The 20,313-nt window shown below is 41.8% G+C and overlaps 1 protein-coding gene across 1 annotated transcript in view; it reads right to left on the minus strand.

Annotated features, from left to right (window-relative positions):
* The window catches only part of LOC140741526 (complement C3-like), a 313,216-nt gene that overhangs the window by 251,682 nt on the left and 41,221 nt on the right, over positions 1 to 20,313 (minus strand). The window contains exons 9-12 of the mRNA XM_073071820.1: positions 19,682 to 19,802; positions 11,208 to 11,323; positions 10,963 to 11,109; positions 5,514 to 5,726 (exon numbers count right to left, since the gene is read on the minus strand). Of these exons, the coding sequence (XP_072927921.1) occupies positions 5,514 to 5,726; positions 10,963 to 11,109; positions 11,208 to 11,323; positions 19,682 to 19,802 (597 nt within the window). The remainder of the gene's footprint in view (positions 1 to 5,513; positions 5,727 to 10,962; positions 11,110 to 11,207; positions 11,324 to 19,681; positions 19,803 to 20,313) is intronic.

Raw genomic sequence — 20,313 nt, forward strand, 5'->3', positions numbered from 1 at the left:
GAGAGGGAAATCACAGTTAGGAAAAGGGGAGGGGAGAGAGGAGGGAGCCCTTTTGTATTAATCAATAAACCAATTGTTTAGAATCAAATGACCTTGCCTGACGTCTCTGGGTTGTGTGTGCCTGCACCTGCACCACCCCTTGCTCCTTGCATTCCTTCTCTGCCACCTGTCCCACACTCCCCCGTGGCACTCTCCCCTCACCATTCCCAACATATTTTGCTGCTGCCAGATTTAAAAACTCACACTCCAAATACAGTACTGTGCAAAAATCTTATGCACCTGAGCTATATGTGTGTGCCTAAGACCTTTGCACAGCACCGTACGTATTTGTCTACAATGACATTCACAGCTTCTCAACGAACCACCACTAGTATGTCAGTCATGTTCATTCAGTTCTTCAGCACCTCTAAGTTGCATTACAGTTGAAAACTGCCAATCCCACACCCTAGTCATTTCCTTCCTGGGTTATGTCCCTTCACCCCAAGGCATAACCATAGATCCAGAGAATGTACGTGCTCTCATTAAATTACACCAAGCGTTCACAGTCAAACACTTAAATTACTTCTTTGCCTTCTCCAATTTCTGCCACCATTTCATCAGAAACTGCAGCATATTGCTGCTTCACACACCTCCCTCACATTACCAGCATCATAGATAACTTGGTGTGCTGCCGTGGACCATACTTTCAAGGAGCTCTTTTGATACTTCATCACTTCTCCCATTCTTTGCTATCTGAACCTTACAGATGAGTTGTGGTAGAGTTGGGCAGCTAGACTGACCACCAGAACCTCATATCTAAACAACAGATCCAGCAACTCTACTCATGTCACACTCAATGGGCCCACTTTTCAAAATATTCAACTTCACCATCTCCCACTGACCTAGTTCCAAGAACACAAAGCTGGACGTCCTGCTAAGACAGTTTGACCAACTGAAATAGAGACCAACCCTCAACCCAACCATTCTGTCATTGCAAATTCTCACCCGGATTATCTGGAACCTTGAGAATCAGATCCAGCAGGCTCTACAACATGAGCCTGCTCAGGCCGATGCACAGCAGCTCTACACTTTGATGCACTCCAGTGAACCCACTCCTTACTCTTCCCTGGCCATCCAGACATACGAAGGACCCTGGATTTCTTGTGACACAGGTTCTGGTGGCCCATCATGATTACAGATGTACATCAGTTCATTGCTGCCAGCTCTCAGCATATCCAGGCAATACTTCCAAACAGCAGGCCTCTGGATTCCTGCAGTTCCTACCGGCCCCTAGACGCCTTTGGTTGCACATTATCATGAATTTAATCACGGTTTTGCCATCTCCAATGGGGCCACAGTGATCGTGACAGTGGTGGACCAGTTCATTGCCCTCCCCATGTTCTTGTCAGCTGCTGAGACCTTGCTGGAACCTTGTTCTCCATCATGTACAGTAGTTCGCCATGGACAGAGTGTGCATTACCTAGTCGACAGAGAAGTGGACAGGAGAGATTTTGGGTGCCACCCAGTTACATCTTGGATCCGTCACTCATCAATGCATTCCACTGGAGCCATCCAGATTGTCCTGACCCATCAGGGGACAGCCGTGAGGAGTTTTGTCCATTCAGGCCTGCACTTACGTCTCTGTCTCCATCCAGCTAATAGAATTTACCTGCCACTCATTCCAGACTCAGCACCTAAGCCTATTCACTCCAAGTGTTCAGCTACAGTCCTTGTTCACTCATTAAACCAACCATCCTTAACCGGTTGTTCCTCGCCTTCACTCTCCCTAACTTTTACCTTGTTGCCTGTTGTGTTTAGTTTCTGTTCTCTCTTGTTTTTGTGACTCCCTATGGCTTGTTACTTCGCATCCTAAAGTGTGGTTTATTGCTCAATGGTCTCTACTGCTCCGCTTTTGGCTGAAGCCTTCTCTATGTTCCCTAACAAGGCATCATTCAACAGTGGGATAGAAGCTGCCCCTGAGACTGGTAATACACAATTTCAGGCTTTTGTACTCTCTGCCAATAGGAGGGAAGAGAAAAGAGAATGTCCAGGGTGTGTGGGATCTTTGATTATACTGGCTCCTCTACTGATACAGCTGATAGATAGATAGATACTTTATTCATCCCCATGGGGAAATTCAACTTTTTTCCAATGTCCCATACACTTGTTGTAGCAAAACTAATTACATACAATACTTAACTCAGTAAAAAAATATGATATGCATCTAAATCACTATCTCAAAAAGCATTAATGATAGCTTTTAAAAAGTTCTTAAGTCCTGGCGGTTGAATTGTAAAGCCTAATGGCATTGGGGAGTATTGACCTCTTCATCCTGTCTGAGAAGCATTGCATCGATAGTAACCTGTCGCTGAAACTGCTTCTCTGTCTCTGGATGGTGCTATGTAGAGGATGTTCAGAGTTTTCCATAATTGACCGTAGCCTACTCAGCTGATGCAGAAAGAGGTGTAGATAGACTCCATAAATGGGAGGCTTGTTTCAATGAGTTAGGCTGTATCCACATCCCCTGCTACTTCTTGCCCTAGGAACTTCAACTGAAAAATTGAAACCAAATTTGAAGTTGGTATTAGAGGTAGTCATGAAACCCGTTGAACCAGTTCTGTAGCTGAGTTCAATCATGGGCGATTGGTATTTCATCCTTACCTACCTATCATTTCCAACTTTATGACCGGCAATGTGTTTAACCTCAATTGTAACAGCAAAACTAAGAGATAATCAAGACGTACAAAAAAGCTGGATGAACTCAGCAGGTCGGGCAGCATCCGTTGAAAAGATAAAAGAGATAGTTTGCCAAAGAGTAGGAATATTGTCAGGGGTCTATTGGAACCTCTTGTGTTACAGGATTTTGGGTACATAGGTCAGCACAGTATAGGTAGTAAGTTTCCCAGCATTTAGCTGGGACACAATTGGATAGGATTTATCAGCCCATCAAAGGTACAGCCAATACTGGGGGGAGCTCAGTGGATCAGGTAGCATTTAAAGAAAATCAATGACTCAAGTCAAGGTACTTTATCTGGATTGCAGTCTCTTGCATCTTCATATTGATATTATTCATTTGAATACTTTTGAAAATTCTTAATGGAATTCATAAAACCTTTGGAACTCACATTTTTTCCTACTAACACTAGTGTGAGGCCAATCAATTATGAAGCAGACTACACATTCCAACTTATGAGTGAAAGACTGCTGTAACAATATTCAGCAGCATTATTTTCAACAGTCACCTTCCTAGGCCATCTGCTTCTTCATTATCCATCCCCTATCCATGGTACTCTTCCAACCATAACACCCTGGGAAAGGTTTCACTGCTAACATAATGGTCTTTCTGTAGAAGCAGTGTTTTGGTTATGGTTAGAGATAACAGATGCTTTGGAATGTGAGCTGGGTCTTTTGTTTGGTGTGAGATGAATAGAGAAGACACTGGAGAGAATCAGACATACAATACGACCCAGTGGGGAGATCGTGATTTGATTAAACCAGACAGCGAGATCGATTGAGGATCTGTGAATTAAGCTCCACAACTGGTGCACACTACTGTTTAAGTATAATGGGCCCTTTTAGTTTTCTCATTCTTTTCTTTACTCACCCTTTTGTTAAGATTCATGAATATAATCTAGGCCTCATATGGAGCCAGTGATCATTAATGGAGAATGTGTGGAGCAGGTTAAGACCTACAAGTATCTGGGAGTACAGTTAGACGAGAAGCTAGACTGGACTGCCAACACAGATGCCTTGTGCAGGAAGGCACAGAGTCGACTGTACTTCCTAAGAAGGTTGGCGTCATTCAATGTCTGTAGTGAGATGCTGAAGATGTTCTATAGGTCAGTTGTGGAGAGCGCCCTCTTCTTTGTGGTGGCGTGTTGGGGAGGAAGCATTAAGAAGAGGGATGCCTCACGTCTTAATAAGCTGGTAAGGAAGTCGGGCTCTGTCGTGGGCAAAGTACTGGAGAGTTTAACATTGGTAGCTGAGCGAAGGGCGCTGAGTAGGCTACGGTCAATTATGGATAACTCTGAACATCCTCTACATAGCACCATCCAGAGACAGAGAAGCAGTTTCAGCGACAGGTTACTATCGATGCAATGCTCCTCAGACAGGATGAAGAGGTCAATACTCCCCAATGCCATTAGGCTTTACAATTCTACCGCCAGGACTTAAGAACTTTTTAAAAGTTATTATTAATGCTTTTTGAGATAGTGATTTAGATGCATATCATATTTTTTACTGAGTTAAGTATTGTATGTAATTAGTTTTGCTACAACAAGTGTATGGGACATTGGAAAAAAGTTGAATTTCCCCATGGGGATGAATAAAGTATCTATCTATCTATCTATCTATCTATCTATCTATCTATCTATCTATCTATCTATCTATCTATCTATCTATCTAATTGTATGCAGTGTGCTGCCTCTTATTCCTTGGCACTAATTTGTAACAGGTTAGCAAATTACAGAGCATCCACACAGAGCTTTGGGGTGGGAGAGCCGTCTCAATCTCACTAGTTTGGCAGGACCGGAGCAGGTTTTCACAACTATCATGGTATTTTCCACCTATCAATCCCTCTCTCCCCACACCTTCCCCCTCAGTCTACAGCCTCTGTAACGTGCATAATGATGGTGAGATTGCAAAGCAACATATACACACTTGTTCACAATGATTCATGAAAGCTTAGTCAGCACTGCAGAAGACCTTTGTCCTCAGTATTTTAGAGTCTTTTTTCCAATAATTAATTAACTAAAATATTTACCTTTGCCTTTTCTATCTGGGAATGCAGGCAGCATTTATCCCACGGTTAATCTAGGAAAGCATTATGTGGTTAGATTGCATTACTGTTGGAAGTGACTTTTCTGTGTTACATTTTGGTGGCTCTACCTTGACTGAATGTTTTCCCTAATTTCCATAATAGTGAAACAATCTAAAACTCGTCAACCAATATGAACCAACATATAATAACTTATAATGGAACCCAGCTAAACTAAACACTGATTTATTTTGATTTTCAATTCTTATTTTCATGATCTCGCCCCATCACAATCTCTGCAATATCCTCTTGTTCTATGAACCTCTAAAACATCCACACATCCACCAATTGTTCACCAAATTAGCCAGCCAGTGGTGTAGTGGCATCAGTACTGGAATTTAAGGCAAATGGTCTAGGGTTCTAATCTGGCCTTCTCCTTGCACACTTCCCATCTGTTCAGGGTTGAGCATTGAGCTAGCAACTCAACTTCATAAAAAAACAGACAAATGCTCTGGAAATGAGAAAAAAGCCAGCCGATGCACCAAAGGCCGTGAAAATGAACAACAATTCATCACCAAATTAAAACTCTTCACCATTCATTCCTTCCATAAAATTTAGCTTATGATACAAGGGTTTTCCAAATACCTCCTAGACTCAGCAGAGATTTTTTTAACTAATGACTAACTTATTGCTTTAATTTACCTTTATAAATACCTGATTCTATTTTCACTGAGGGTTAGTGAATTCAAAATGAATACCACTGTGCAGAAAAACATACCAAGTAGGTGAAGTATTTTATTTGCTCCAGGACTTGTAAATCATCAGTTCGAGGGAGCAGTGTAACCGATAACTCTGCACCTGGACTTAAATCTGTTGTTGGAATACTAATGTGCAGGTAGTTTGTTGAACCATGTTTTGTCTTATAGGGCTCTGCAGTTATCTGTGCAGATGCCTGTCGATCCTTGGGAAGATGAGGAACTTCTGTTAAAATCTGTAAGCACAAAGACAAAGGAAAGAAGTAAATTCCAACTGTTGAGCACATGTTGATCTTCCACCAACTTAAAAATGCAGTATACTTCATTTTATAAAGTGAATTAGTAAATGAAAAGTTAAGTTTCTTAATTCATATGCTAATTCATCAGTCGGTGGGCAGTGGGAGCAACCAAAGTTATAATTTTTCATCCTTTATGTCTTTTTTACAATATTGAGACACTGCAGAATATTAAGAAAATTATGTAGTGTGGGTCTACTCCATCAGCAAGCTGCTCAATGGTGGAGGAGCTGGACTTATTGTATACTGTTGTTGTGCTATTGCCTGGACTTGTAGCGTACCGTTGTTGTGCCAGAGCAGTGCATGGACAAACAAGTGGAGTGAATGATTGTCTTGGACGGATAGTGGGAGAACTGCATTGCCTCAGTTATAGTACAATCTAGGCTCTCGTGCCCCAGAGGTTGTCTTTTGCAGCTGTCCAGGGGAATAGCAGCGCAAGAGAGAAAAGAGACCTCTATGGGTTTGCTAGAATCTGTACTGGTTTGGAGACTGGCCAGTCCCATCAGTGCTGCTTCTAGTGTTCACTCCGTGCTGCTCTCCCGAGTTTGTTTTGTGGAAGAACAAACTGATCCAGGATAACATCCCATGCACCATCTATCTACAGGGCATGGCGCTCAGGAATGGACTATATTATTTGTTTTAATGACTGTATGTTCTTCTGCTATTGTCAGCAGGGGGGTTTCCTTTTCCACACAAGACTCAGACCCAGGTATTTGTTAGGAGACTTTATTTACATGACACAGGGAGCCGTTCCTTGGGAGAGCAATGACTCTGCTTACAATCACTACATACATCCTCTTTATGGTTGATTTTAATGGATATAATTTGATCAATGTTTCCATATTTGGTATTGTTCTAAGCAAGCTAGAGGGAAAAGCATTTAAGTCCTGTAGCCTTGTGGTGTACAGCTATGGTGTATGTCTATAGCGGTATGCTAAAGGGCAACATGAGAGACAACCTCGCTGTGTGAAGCAGTATGCCAGAGGGCAGCACCATGATTTTCTGCTGATCCAGGCATTAAGCAATACAGTCACACAATTCCATTGTCTCACAAAGATACTTACCCAAGCCATTTGCCAAAATCATCCACATAACCATATGTGCTATATGTGCTGTGTGCTGTTGGGAATGAGTTTTGCATCTTGGCCCGGAGGAACACTGTTTTATTTGATTTTAAGATTTCCTTTTAAGGTTTTTCCTTTTTATGGTTGAATGATAAGTAAACTTGAACGTGAACTTGAATTGATTCCTTTGATGTTTCTTTTCCTATTGTATTGGCTGAAATCAATAACTCGTCTCTGATAAATAATTTTACTGCAAGTGGGGATAATTTTGGAACCTGTTAGCTGTTAATTATTTATAACTAAATATGGTAGGATCACAGAACTTCAAAACATTGAAGTCTGCTTAGCACTGTTGAGTGTCAGCCATTTTTGCTGTTACCACAACTGAAGATACTGAAGAGTTTAATACACATGTAGTCATATAAAAACATAGAAAACCTAGAGCACAATACAGGCCCTTCTGCTCAAGAAGTTGTGCCGAACATGTCCCTAACTTAGAAATTACTAGGCTTACCTATAGCCTTCTATTTTACTAAGCTCCATGTACCTATCTAAAAGTCTCTTATGTCCCTATTGTATCCGCCTCCACCACCGTTGCCAGCAGCCCATTCCATGCACTCACCACTCTGAGTAAAAAACTTACCCCTGACATCTCTTGTGTACCTACTCCCCAGCACCTTAAACCTGTGTCCTCTTGTGGCAACCATTTCAACCCCACACAATCAATGTCTCTCATCTTATACACCTCTATCAGGTCACCTCTCATCCTCAGTCTCTCCAAGGAGAAACAGCTGAGTTCACTCAACCAATTCTCAAAAGGAATGCACCCCAATCCAGGCAACATCCTTGTAAATCTCTTCTGCACCTTTCTATGGCTTCCATATCCTTTCTGTAGTGAGGCGACCAGAACTGATCACAGTACTCCAAGTGGGGTCTGACCAGGGTCCTATATAGCTGCAACATTACCTCTTGGCTTCTAAAATTCAATTCCACGATTGATGAAGGCCAATACACCATACGCTTTCTTAACCACAGAGTCAACCTGAGCAGCTGCTTTGAGTGTCCTATGGACTCAGACCCCAAGATCCCTCTGATCCTCCACACTGCTAGGAGTCTTACTATTAGTACTATATTCTGCCATCATATTTGAGCTACCAAAATGAACCACTTCACACTCACCTTGGTTGAACTCCATCTGTCACTTCTCAGCCCAGTTTTGCTTCCTATCAATGTCCCGATGTAACCTTTGACAGCCCTCCACACTATCCACAACACCTCCAACCTTTGTGTCATCAGCAAACTTACTAACCCATCCCTCCACTTCCTCATCTAGGTCATTTATAAAAACCTTCTGTGGGCAAGCCAGTTCTGGATCCACAAAGCAATGTTCCCTTGGATCCCATGCCTCCTTACTTTCTCAATAAGCATTGCATGGGGTACCTTATTAAACGCCTTGCTGAAATCAATATACTCTACATCTACCAACCACTGAGTTAAGACTCACTGGTTTAAAATTTCCTGGGCTATCTCTACTCCCTTTCTTGAATAAAGGAACAACATCCTCAACCGTCCAATCCTCTGGAACCTCTTCTGTCCTCATTGATGATGCAAAGATCATCACCAAAGGATCAGCAATCTCCTCCCTCATCTCCCACAGTAGCCTGGGGTACATCTCATCTGATCCCGGCGACTTATCCAATTTAATAAAGTTCAAACAGATCCTCTTTCTAAATATCTACATGCTCAAGCTTTTCAGCCTGCTACAAGTCATCACTACAACCACCAAGATCCTTTTCCATAGTGAATACTGAAGTAAAGTATTCATTAAGTACCTCTGCTATTTCCTCCAGTTCCATACACACTTTCCCACTGTCACACTTGATAGGTCCTATTCTTTCACATTTTATCCTTTTGCTCTTCACATACTTGTAGAATGCCTTGTGGTTTTCCTTAATCCTGCCCACCAGGGCCTTCTCATGGCCCCTTCTGGCTCTCCTAATTTCCTTCTTAAGCTCCTTCCTATTTGCCTTATAATCTTCTAGATCTCTAACATTACCTAGCTCTCTGAACCCTTTGTAAGCTTTTCTTTTCTTCTTGACTAGATTTATTACAGCCTTTGTTACATGGTTCCTGAACCCTACCATAACTTCCCTGTCTCATTGGAATGTACCTATACAGCACTCCGCACAAATAGCCCCTGAATATTTGCCACATTTCTTCTGTACTTTTCCCTGAGAACATCTGTTTCCAATTTAAGCCTCCAATTTCCTGCCTGATAGCTTCATAATTCCACTTACTCCAATTAAACGCTTTTCTATTTTGTCTGTTCCTATCTCTCTCCAATGCTATTGTAAAGGTGAAAGAGTTATGATCACTATCTCCAAAATGCTCCCACTGAGAGATCTGACACCTGACCAGGTTAATTTCCCAATACCAAATCAAATACAGCCTCTCCTCTTGTAGGCTTGTCTACATATTGTGTCAAGAAACCTTCCTGACACACCTAACAAACTCCACCCCATCTAAACCCCTTGCTCTAGGGAGATGCCAGTCGATATTTGGGAAATTAAAATCTCCCATCACGACAATTCTGTTATTATTACACCTTTCCAGGATCTGTTTCCCTATCTGCTCCTCGATATCCCTGTTACTATTGGGCGGCCTATAAAAAACATCCAGTAAAGCTATTGACCCCTTCCTGTTCCTAACCTCACCCACAAACACTTGTAGACAATCCCTCCATGGCGTCAGCCTTTTCTACAGCCGTAACACTATCTCTGATCAACGGTGTCATGCTCTCACCTCTTTTGCTTCCTTCCCTGTCCTTTTTGAAACATCTAAAACCCGGCGCTTAAAGTAACCATTCCTGTCCCTGAGCCATTCAAGTCTCTGTAATGGCCACTACATCATATCTCCAAGTACTGATCCATGCTCTAAGCTCAGCTGCTTTGTTCACAATATTCCTTGCATTAAAATAGACACATCTCAAACCTTTGGTCTGAGCGTATCCGTTCTCTATCACCTGCCTATCCTCCCTCACACACTGTCTACAAGCTTTCTCTATTTGTGAGCCAACGTGCTTCATTGAACCAGGGTTAGCGTGTGTGTGTGTGTGTGTGTGTGTGTGTGTGTGTGCGTGCGTGCGCATGCCCTTAACTCCTAGTGGAGTCGTCGGGGTGCCATCATGACAAGCTTTGCACCGATCATTTTGGTGTGCTCATCATATCATGTCTTGGGCCCATCCCTCTCCAGGTTTTTTTTTACGAGAGACGCAAGCTCGACGCTCAACCCAGCACAGATCAAGAGCGTGCAAGGGAGCCGGCCGGATTCAAACTCTGGACCTCTCGCTCCAAAGTCCAGCGATGATGCCACTATGCCACCAGCCAGCCTCACTTTAAGTATTCCAAAGCAAGAAGTTACAGTTTGTGGTGGTGCGTGTTTGTGTTACTGAAAATGGTCTACAATGCCTCACCTCACGGGTATGTAGTTTTGAATTCCAAATATATTGTTACAAACAATAAAATATAAATGGTTGTTTGGTTATTCTATTTATCGGAACCCAAATACACTGGAAAAGTGTTTAATAATATTATGTAAGTAATTCTTTCAAATACATGCTAATTTGAAATAATTATGATCTTTTAAATTATTGTGAAAATTGGCTGGTAAGTTTTACTGCAGTCTGCTTTGTCTGAAGAGTACATCAGAAAACAGGGATTTTCTAAATCAGACAAACTTTAACAAAGTAGGAAGTATCAGGGAGAAGTGCCAAAAAGTAAAGAACAGATGTGTAACATAACTAGTGGAAAATCCTGTAGAATACAGTTATGATCTGGAATGTACTGACCATAGACAATAGACAATAGGTGCAGAAGTAGACCATTCGGCCCTTCGAGCCTGCACCGGCAGGAAGGAAGGTGCTCACAAGGAAGGTGGGAGCCATTTCAACAGTAACTTTCAAAAGGGAATTGGATAAATATTTGAAGGAAAGGAAAGGGGTGCAGTGAAAAGGGAGTGGTAATAATTGAAAGAGCCAGCTCAAGCACAATAGGAAAAAGACCCGCACTTTGTTATTTGTTCTATGAATGCATATGAAATAGCTTATTTCTTACTCTTTTTTTTAAGACCACTGGCTCTCCCTTTGTATCTATTGTCAATTTAGCAATTCCATCAGCTTGACTGTTCGAACTGCCATCATAACCATCCACCTTCACAGGAACGTTATTGGCAGGGGAGCCATCAGGATTAGTTACATAGACCTTGGGTAACAAAGAACAAGAGAATGATTGAGCAAAGGTGTACCATGAAGTTATGGAAAGAGAAGAGATTGAGATGAAGAAAATGGGAACAACTGTACCATTATGTCAAAGGGCATCCCAGGCTTGTAATACTTGGATGTTCTGGTGAGCGAGATTGTATATGGGCTGACAACTATTTTTATGCCAGTTTTTTCTGCTTCTACAAGGTCAGTGCCTGTGATGGAAAAACAAAAATGAAAAACAGATACAAAATAATACGTGAGACATTTTACACAATTGCATATGTCAAGGAAATATGCTCTGGGCTTGCTAGAATTGTAATAGTAGCATAAGAATACATATATTTTAATTTTACTTATGAAAGCCTTTGCAAAATAATGCCTAGATTCAATGGAGAATTTTGCATTCGTAATAATCTGCTCCCCAGATTGAAAGCGTTAAGAATACACTGTGGCAATGTGCTCCATTATTCCTGTGGGGCATTGATTCTCACATAAAGGTGTTGGCGATTCTGATGAATATTTCCAATGACAATATTAGTGCAGTTCACTCTGTGCCAGAATTTCCAAATGAGGTCGCAACACTCCGTGAGATGAGTAACCAGATGAATTTATTTTTAAATGTTCCCGATAGGATACACAACCACCTACAGCAGCTTCCGGGATTTAGATGGATCGATTCTCCAGAATATGGATAGGTGGCATGGTTCCTTTAAAGACTCAGGCTCACACTGCTTATTGGCAAACATATTTTGGCACCAGGATTTCAATATTTAAAGAGCACCTGAACTGAGGTTCAGTCCTTGGTCGTCAGCTCTGCTTTGGATTCTCCTCCAGCATCTAGTTTAGAACCCTGTCCTCATTTCAGCCTCATATCATGTGTCAATTTGAGTCTGGATACTCCAGCACTTGGCTGCTAACTATCCTCTATTATGTACTCCGTAACTGGGTGTCTTACCAGCAAAGATAGAAGTGTCCGTTGGAGTCTGGTGGTACTATTTTCAACAGTGTTTATTAGTAAAAATATACAAATCAATATCAATGCAAATATACAGATAATACACGTTAGCAATACTAAACCTAAAAGTGCGGGTATAATAATAATCAATAATAAAACAAGCTCTATCATTGTGTAGGGGATAATGAATTGTCAGATGGAAATATAAAGTTCAGTTCAGTTCATGCAGACTGCGGTAGTTGTCGGTCGATGTGTTGCAATTGTTGGAGAGAGAGAGAGACTAGAGAAAGAGATCGTGCAAACAGTAACAGCTATGGTTTTTGCCAACCTTCCTTTACGATTTCGATCTGTCGATGTGTCGCTGTTGTGGCCATTCAAGTGTGACCCCTCCGTCCTTTAGCTAGACCGTTCTTCTGTGGTGGACTCATCACCCAGGCAAGGGCGGACACACACACACACACACAAGCCCCCACCGGTCTCGCTATAAACACTGTGAGTAAAAATTTACCAACCCTTCGTTCGGTCTCCGATGTCCCACACTGTCTCGTGGGTTTCTGCTGCTCACTAGCGTTTCTCCTGGTGCATCTGAGGGGTGTTACCCCAGACCTCACTTTTATCCCCACTCACGGGGTCTCAGGTGTCAATCAGGTTGGGATGATGTAACCCATCAAACCAGCCCACTCTGGTTGTCCCCTGAGGGGTTTCCATGAATAGAACAGTACCAAGTAAACAATCCTTCTCCAAAAGACAATAGCAGTAATCAATGGTTCCGCTCCTCTTTTGTCACTAGAAGACGATCCACTCTGGGTAACTCTTAGCTGTGTCTCTCTCTCATTAACTTTCATAAGCTGTTATCAATAACAACTGCCCTGGCAGATTTCCTTTGTCTCTCTTACTTCCTAGATAACAGCATCGGAATAGTAGCGATTTGTGATTCTCCAAAGGGGGGGGCATGGGCCACTCTGCACTCTTCTGCCCATCAGAGTTGTTCATCCTTCGTAACACCTCGCCTAGGTCTCTTGTCACAGTACAATTGAGCCTAAGATGGATTGAGCAGGGTATTGGAGCCTCTCATCAGCTGTGGTCAGCCACAGTGAGAAAATTTCAAGACAGAGCTGGGAGATACAGCACCACCAGACTGCCATGCACCAGCTGTCATTAGGAGGAAGCCAGAATCACTCAGTCCATCTTCTGATCCCAGAGAGAAGCAGTGACCTGGGCTCTTGCCGCAGCCTCATCACTCAGTATTCATTGGTGTTTGAGCTCCAGCCATCCTGAATCCCTGTGGTGTGTGGAAAAGTAATCTTCATGATCTCTCACCTGACCAGGAAAGCCCTGGCTTTAGCCACCATGCATTGAGAATGACAGTCGGAGATCAGCTTTGATTTGGAAGAATTCATGAACAACTTGAGGAGAGTGTTCCATCATCCCACCAGAGCTAACAGAGTCTCGGATCAGCTGATGAAGCTACATCAGCTTAGTTGGTTAGCAAATGACTACGCTGTTGAGTTTTGGACTTTGGCTGAGGAGCATGGGTGGAATGTGGAGGCTGACTACTCTGTACTGCCATGGATCCAAGGCAAATTAAAGGATGTCCTTGCCCAGGAGAGCTGGTAGAGGACATAGAGGCACTGATTGTTCAGTCCATCTGCCTCATTTTGTGCCTGGTGGAGTGAAAGTGGAACTACCTTAGGAAGCCGAAGAGGGATAGCCCAAGCCCAGCCTCATTGCATCACAGTTCCACTTCCCAACTTTGAAGAATGACCGGCCCATCTGCACAAAATCCTGCCAAACCAATGCAAATCAGCTGCAAAAGACTCTCCACCAATGAGAGGTCCTGGTATCAGAGTTGAGGTTGCTGCTATCACTGCATGCCAAAAGTCTGAACCTGCAACCATCTAAGAGGCAGTGGTTTTTATAACAAATAACACCTTTATTAAACACTGAAAACAAACCCCCCCAAAAGTAAACAAATCTCTAACGTAACCGGAAATTCACTGCTGTGCGGCAGCTTAAACAGTTCTTAAAGCGATGAAGCTTAAACAGTTCTTAAAGCGATGTTGCAAAAACAGTTCTTCAAAGTAGAATTGCAAAAGTTCAAAATTCTTACAGTCCATTTAAGGGAGAGACTTTTTAAGACGATTTAAATTCTCTTTCACGTCGTGTTGTTGCAATTCCCAGTCGAACTACTTTTCCCATGAAGAATTTTACGAAGAATTTAACGGCTTAAAGGCACTGACCTTTCCTTTACAAAACTGTTCCCAAACCTTTCTGCTATTACTCACAGGGATTAACATGAGAACAGTCAACGAATTCCTTCTGAATGAGGATCAAACAAGGTCAAACCTGTTTCACCGTCGAAATCGATTCTCCTTGATCTTTTAACTCCCGAACCCCGATCTTCACTCTCTACTGATTCTCAACTAGCAGTATTATAAAGAAACTGCTGGCAATGACCTTTTAAACTTTAGTCATTAAATAAAACTTCATCTTTCAACTAAACTGCATCATAACATTAAATCACGCAGTGGCATGAAGTCAACATGGCAAATCCAGCCACGAACTGCCCCTCCTCACAGGGAGGGGTCCTCCTTTTATACCCTGTAAAAAAAAACCTGTCACATGATCTCTACTGGTGGGAAAATGACATCACTCCACCATCACAAGACCATTACCTCAAGTCCAGTATAACTTCAACACCTGTCATGTGACAAGTACACCACTGTCACGTGTCACGGGTACGTAACACTGCTGAGACTATCCAATGTCAGGAGGATAGTGAAGGTAGCAGCCAATACTCCCAACTCCACTGATTCTGGTGTCATGCTGAAGTCAGGGATCTCCTGGGGAAGACCCAGTGAGAGGAGAACGCTTCTGTGAACTTTGGGGCAGCTGATAACTTCCTGGACTTACGTCAGCCTGTTGGCTTAACATACCTCTACAAGAATTGAGTCAGCCCATGCCCACAATTGTCCTGAATGGTTGTCATCTTTGGTCCAGGCAGATCCTGCAGCAGATATCGGTTTTGCAAATGAGGGTAGGGAAACATGTGGAGAACATTTGTTTCCATATCATTGATTCTTCTCACATACCCCTGATCCTCAAGCATAACCCTTCTATGAACTGGAAGCAAGGAAAAATCATTGCATGGTCAAGTCGTTGCAAGAGGGAATGTTTTTGATTGGCCACAACCTTCCAATGTGAAACAAATTCAGTGATTGCTGGGAATTGCCAACTTTTACAGAAAGTTCATTAGGAACTTCTGCACAGTGGCAGCTCTGCTGACAGCAATAAGAGATCAACGGGCCCTTTTGTTTGGACCACCGCAGTGGACTCTGCTTTTGCAGAACTTAAACAGTGGTTCACAACAGCTCGTACTTTGGTTTCACCTAACCCGGACCTTCCCTTCTTTCTTTCATCATGGAGGAGGATGCCTCAGATGCCAGAGTCAGTACAGTGTTGCCTCAGTAGACAACTTTGTACAATAAACAGCAACTGTGTGTATTTTTCTTCAAGTGGCTATCCCTGAGAGAGGTGAACCATGAGAAGGGAAACATGAGAGTTGCTCGCAGTCAAGTTGGCACTGGCTTAAGAGGTCCAAGAACCCTTTTATTGTATGGACAGACTACAAATGCTGGCTTATATTTGCTGGCGAATCAACACCTGTTCACAAAGCCCAGGTAGAAGGATGGTCTCCAGGTTGTCTGTTTGTCTCAAGTTCTGTCAGGTCTAAGGTACTTCAATAGGGACACACATCTAGAATGGCTGCTCACTCAGAAGTTGCCAGAACCCTCCAGTTCATTAAGAGGAGATACTGGTGGCCGGGGCAGCCAAAGAGGTCTGACAATATGTGCTGGCATGCGATGTATGCATCTGAAACAAGGAAACCCGTAACCAGTCTCAAGGGTTCTTTCACCCTCGATCTGTTCTGGACAGACCATGGGCTCACATCTCCATGGACTTCATCAAGGTTCTCCACCTTCCAAGGGGAAGACCTTCGTCATGATAATTGTAGGTCGGTTTTCGAAAGCCTGGAAATTCATTGTGTTGGACAAACTACCGTCAGCAGCAGAGGAGGTGAGATTGTCCTACGGGCAATCTACAGGGACCACTGATTTCTGGTGAATATTGTGTCAGGTCGGGATTTGTGTCATGTATTTGGAGGGTGTTCTATACACTGGAGCTACAGCATTCTGCACATGTGACTTCTCCGTTCGGATATCAATTTGGGTATTCCCCACCACTCAGAACAAAACAGCAGGCCAAGGTTGGGGCTCCTGAGGCCAGAGATCTCATCCAATGCTGCAAGGGAAAGTGGACTTGGGCAAGGGAGATTTTGTTGGTCTTTACTGAGAAAGTCTGAAATGGAAGCTAACTGCAAGAGAAGACAAGGATCAGCTTTATAGCCTGGGCAATGGGTCTGAATGTCTGCTCAGGATTTGCTGTTCTGCATGGAGTCTAGGAAATTGGTACCCAAGTTCAATGGAAACTTCAAAGTTCTCAAGAAAGTAAACCTAGTGCCTTCCACCTTGCAGCTCCTCAAGACCCTCGAGGTCAATCCCATTTTTCACATTTCCAAATTAAAACCTGTAGGTACCAATCCTTTAGCCCAACTGCCACCCAGGTTTGTTGATGGGGAACAGGTCTTCACTGGAAAAAGAATTCTAGATTCATGAACTGGTCGGGGTGTTTGGCAGTTTCTCGTTGACTGGGAAGGATTTTGTCCCGAAGAATGGTGCTGATCCAGCATCTTGGATCCAGCTTTCATCTATGATTACCATCATTGTCTTTCCAAACAGCCAGGGTCATCAGGAGTCAACCATTGGGGAGTGGATCCTGTTACAATATGCACCCAACCATGTCAACTTCTGGGGTTTAGATACTCCAGCTCTCCGGAATATGTATAGCTGGTGTGGCCCCTTTAAAGATTCAGGTCCTCCCTGCTAATTGGCAGCCATGTTTTGCTGCCAGGATTTTAATATTTGAAGATTACCTGAACTGAGGCTTGGAGCTTAATCATCAGCTCTGGATTCTCATCTAGCATCTAATTTAGAACCCTGTCATCATTTCAGTCTTGTATCCAGTCTCAATTCTAGTCTCAGATACTCATGCAACTGGGTCCTAACCCAGGTCTCATCAGGTCTCGCTAGGTCTCTCATCGGTTCCATTACTCACTGATTCCACTTGATCTTCCAAGCATTTCTACTGCTTCCACTTATCTCTGTAGTTTTGCTTCTGTAGATCTAAACACTGTAGTTCCGCATCTGGACCAGTAACAAGAGACTACTTTTCTAAGTGTCAGAATGTTCTACAAGACTCTTCATTATTCCTCATTGTCCATGATGAGTGTGCAACTTCTAGTATGGGTCCAGAGTGCATTTTAGAATTTTAATAGAATATAGAACATTAAACAGTACAGCACAGTATTCTGTTGTACTCTAAGATCAATCCAACCCTCCAATTCCACAGAGCTCTCCATTGTTCTTTCATTCATTTACAAATCTGAGAGTTTCTTAAATGTCCTTAATGTATCAGGCTCCACCAGCACACCTGGCATGGTGTTCCATACAACCACTACTCTCAATATAAGAAATGTATCTCTGACATTCTCCCTCTAATTTTCTCCAATCACCTTAAAATTATGCCCCCTTGTATTGGTTATTTCTGCCCTGGGAAAAAGTATCTGGCTGTCCATTCCTTGCTCTATGCCTCTTATTCTCTTGTACACCTTTATCAAGTCAACTCTCATCCTCCTTTGCTCCAAAGAGAACAGTCCTAGCTCCCTCATCCTATCATCATAAGAGATGCCCTCTCATCCATGTGTAGTTAATGACAGCATGGCTGGCTGCTGGAGAGCAGGTTCCACAGAGAGAAAAAAAATACACCACAATGTTACTTAAAGATCATAAAACAGTTCTACTATGCCTTTTTATTCAGCAAATACTCTTGAGAAGATGCTGCTATACTGCCTTCCAGAAGTATCATGTTCCATGGGGTTAAGGTTGTGAAGTGTTGGTGCCTCAGGAAGGCAGTTTCCATTATTAACCACTGCTTCCATTCTCATTACTACAGTTGGGGAGCCTGAAGACCCACACTCAGCTATTCAGGAATAGTTTGTTCCCTTCTGTTAATTAGATTTCTGAACTGACCATGAACCCATAAACACTATCACATTTTTCCTTTTATTGCATGACTTATTGAATTTGTAATTTATAGTACATTTATGCCATTTAAATCTATTTTTTATTGATTGGGGAGAGCTGTATATCAGCTATTCCTTTATCAATGCTCACCTAATTATGAACACAAGCCTTCCTGCTGATGCTGGAAATGCAGGGTAAAGCATACAAAATATTGGAGAAACTCAGCAGGTCAGGCAACATCTATAGTAAGGAACAAAGTGTCGAAGTTTTGATCCAAGACCTTAATCAGGTCCTGATTCCAGAATTAGACCAGCATCAATAGAGCAATGGCTGATATCCAGCTTGCCTCAGTTAATAAATATTTACTTAAGAAACCTGATACAGGGTCTGGAATTATCAACCATCACTTTGCCTCCAGTGATGCTACCTGCTGAACTCTTCTAGCTATTTATTTCTCTACTATTTACTTAAAATTTGCCTGCAAAAAGTATTGAATTTAATTTATTGCTTAACTAAAGATATAGTTGTTACAGTAAGGCTGTTGAACTCAGTTGCAAATTAACTTTCAAACAAAGATTCATGAAGAACAGTAGCGTCTAACAACATATTTGACTTGGTCACTGAGAAAAAGCTGTAGAGTCATACAGTATGGAAACAGGCTCTTCGCCCCAACTGCTCCAAGCCACGAGAAGAAAGTTAATTAAACAAGCTGTGTAAAAGGGGGCAACAATGACCATTCAAAGAATGGTTTGTATATTTTGATTTACACATTTCAGTTTGTCAGAAAGAGTGCAGTCCATTTTTGGTTCATTGCAACCTTATAGATACTGTACTTCCTGCAATGTAAATTTTGACATAATAATTAGTCCTTTAGGAAGTTCAAACCTTTATTAACTGTGAACAAGCTGTATTTCAGGATTCATTTCAGATGATCTCATTTTTGTGAACCTGCAGTTTTCACACCTGAAGACAGTAGAAGTTGTACCTTAGAAGTAGAATTATTTAATAGTTTAATGCTGTATACATGTCAATTTTGTAATTCCATTAAATATTTTGATATATCTCTGGTGACTCTTTTTCTAGGACAAAGGAGAAAATTTAAAGTTCCTGAACTGTTCCAACAAGAAAGATCTTCTCACAGTCTGGACTTGTGGATGTGAACAGTTTAACAGGTTACAATGAATGCAAATTGGACCTTACTCAGCTGTATGCAAATACTCCTGTACAGCACAAATGCAAGTAGCCATGTGTATCACTCACTCATTTAAATCTTTTTCTTTTCTAGATGATTCTGACTAGCTTAAGCTGATAACATGAGGGGAGACCCATCCACATTACACAATGTCAAAGATAGCTAATATACGTATAACCAGCAATAAAATTATAAACTACGACAAGATCTTCAATGCTGTTATAACAGAACATAACCATTATGACATTGTTTTTTAAAATGCATTAAGAGAAACACTCACCTGTATGTGTAATAACACTTGCAGTGACATAGATTGAACTCCCAACCAGTGAGTTAATGTCATCAAAACTCTTAGTCAACTGGTCTGTAGTCAGTTTAGCTATTCCATGGCCATTTGTAATCTGCAAGTAAAGGGTTCAGAGAGTTTCTGATATTGCATCTGATTTTCTGTGGTAATGCCAATGGTAAATTTTTATAAGAAAATATACATGCAAATATACATAAATATATCTATCTCTTATATCCTCTCACTCCTAACATATAATTCCACTTTTCTCATTGATATTATGTTTCACTGCATCTTTTGTTATAATCTGTATTTTGTGTTGTATTTTTATATAAAATGAGATATAACTGAAGAATTCACTGCAAAAATACTTAAATTAAAACACTTAAAACTACTTAAGCTTTTTATGTTTAATATGAATGAAACAACACTCAGTGGCCAATTCATTAGGTACACCTGTACACGAGCTCATAATGCAAGTATCTAATCAACCAATCATGTGACAACAACTCAATGCATGAAAGAATGTAAACGTGGTCAAGAGTATCCCAGAAGCTACTGATCTTGTGTTTTCCTGCACAACAGTCTAGTGTTTACAGAGAATTTGACAAAACACAATAAAAAAT

The sequence above is a fragment of the Hemitrygon akajei genome, chromosome 18, assembly GCF_048418815.1.
Source record: "Hemitrygon akajei chromosome 18, sHemAka1.3, whole genome shotgun sequence".
NCBI classification, from domain to species: Eukaryota; Metazoa; Chordata; class Chondrichthyes; order Myliobatiformes; family Dasyatidae; genus Hemitrygon; species Hemitrygon akajei.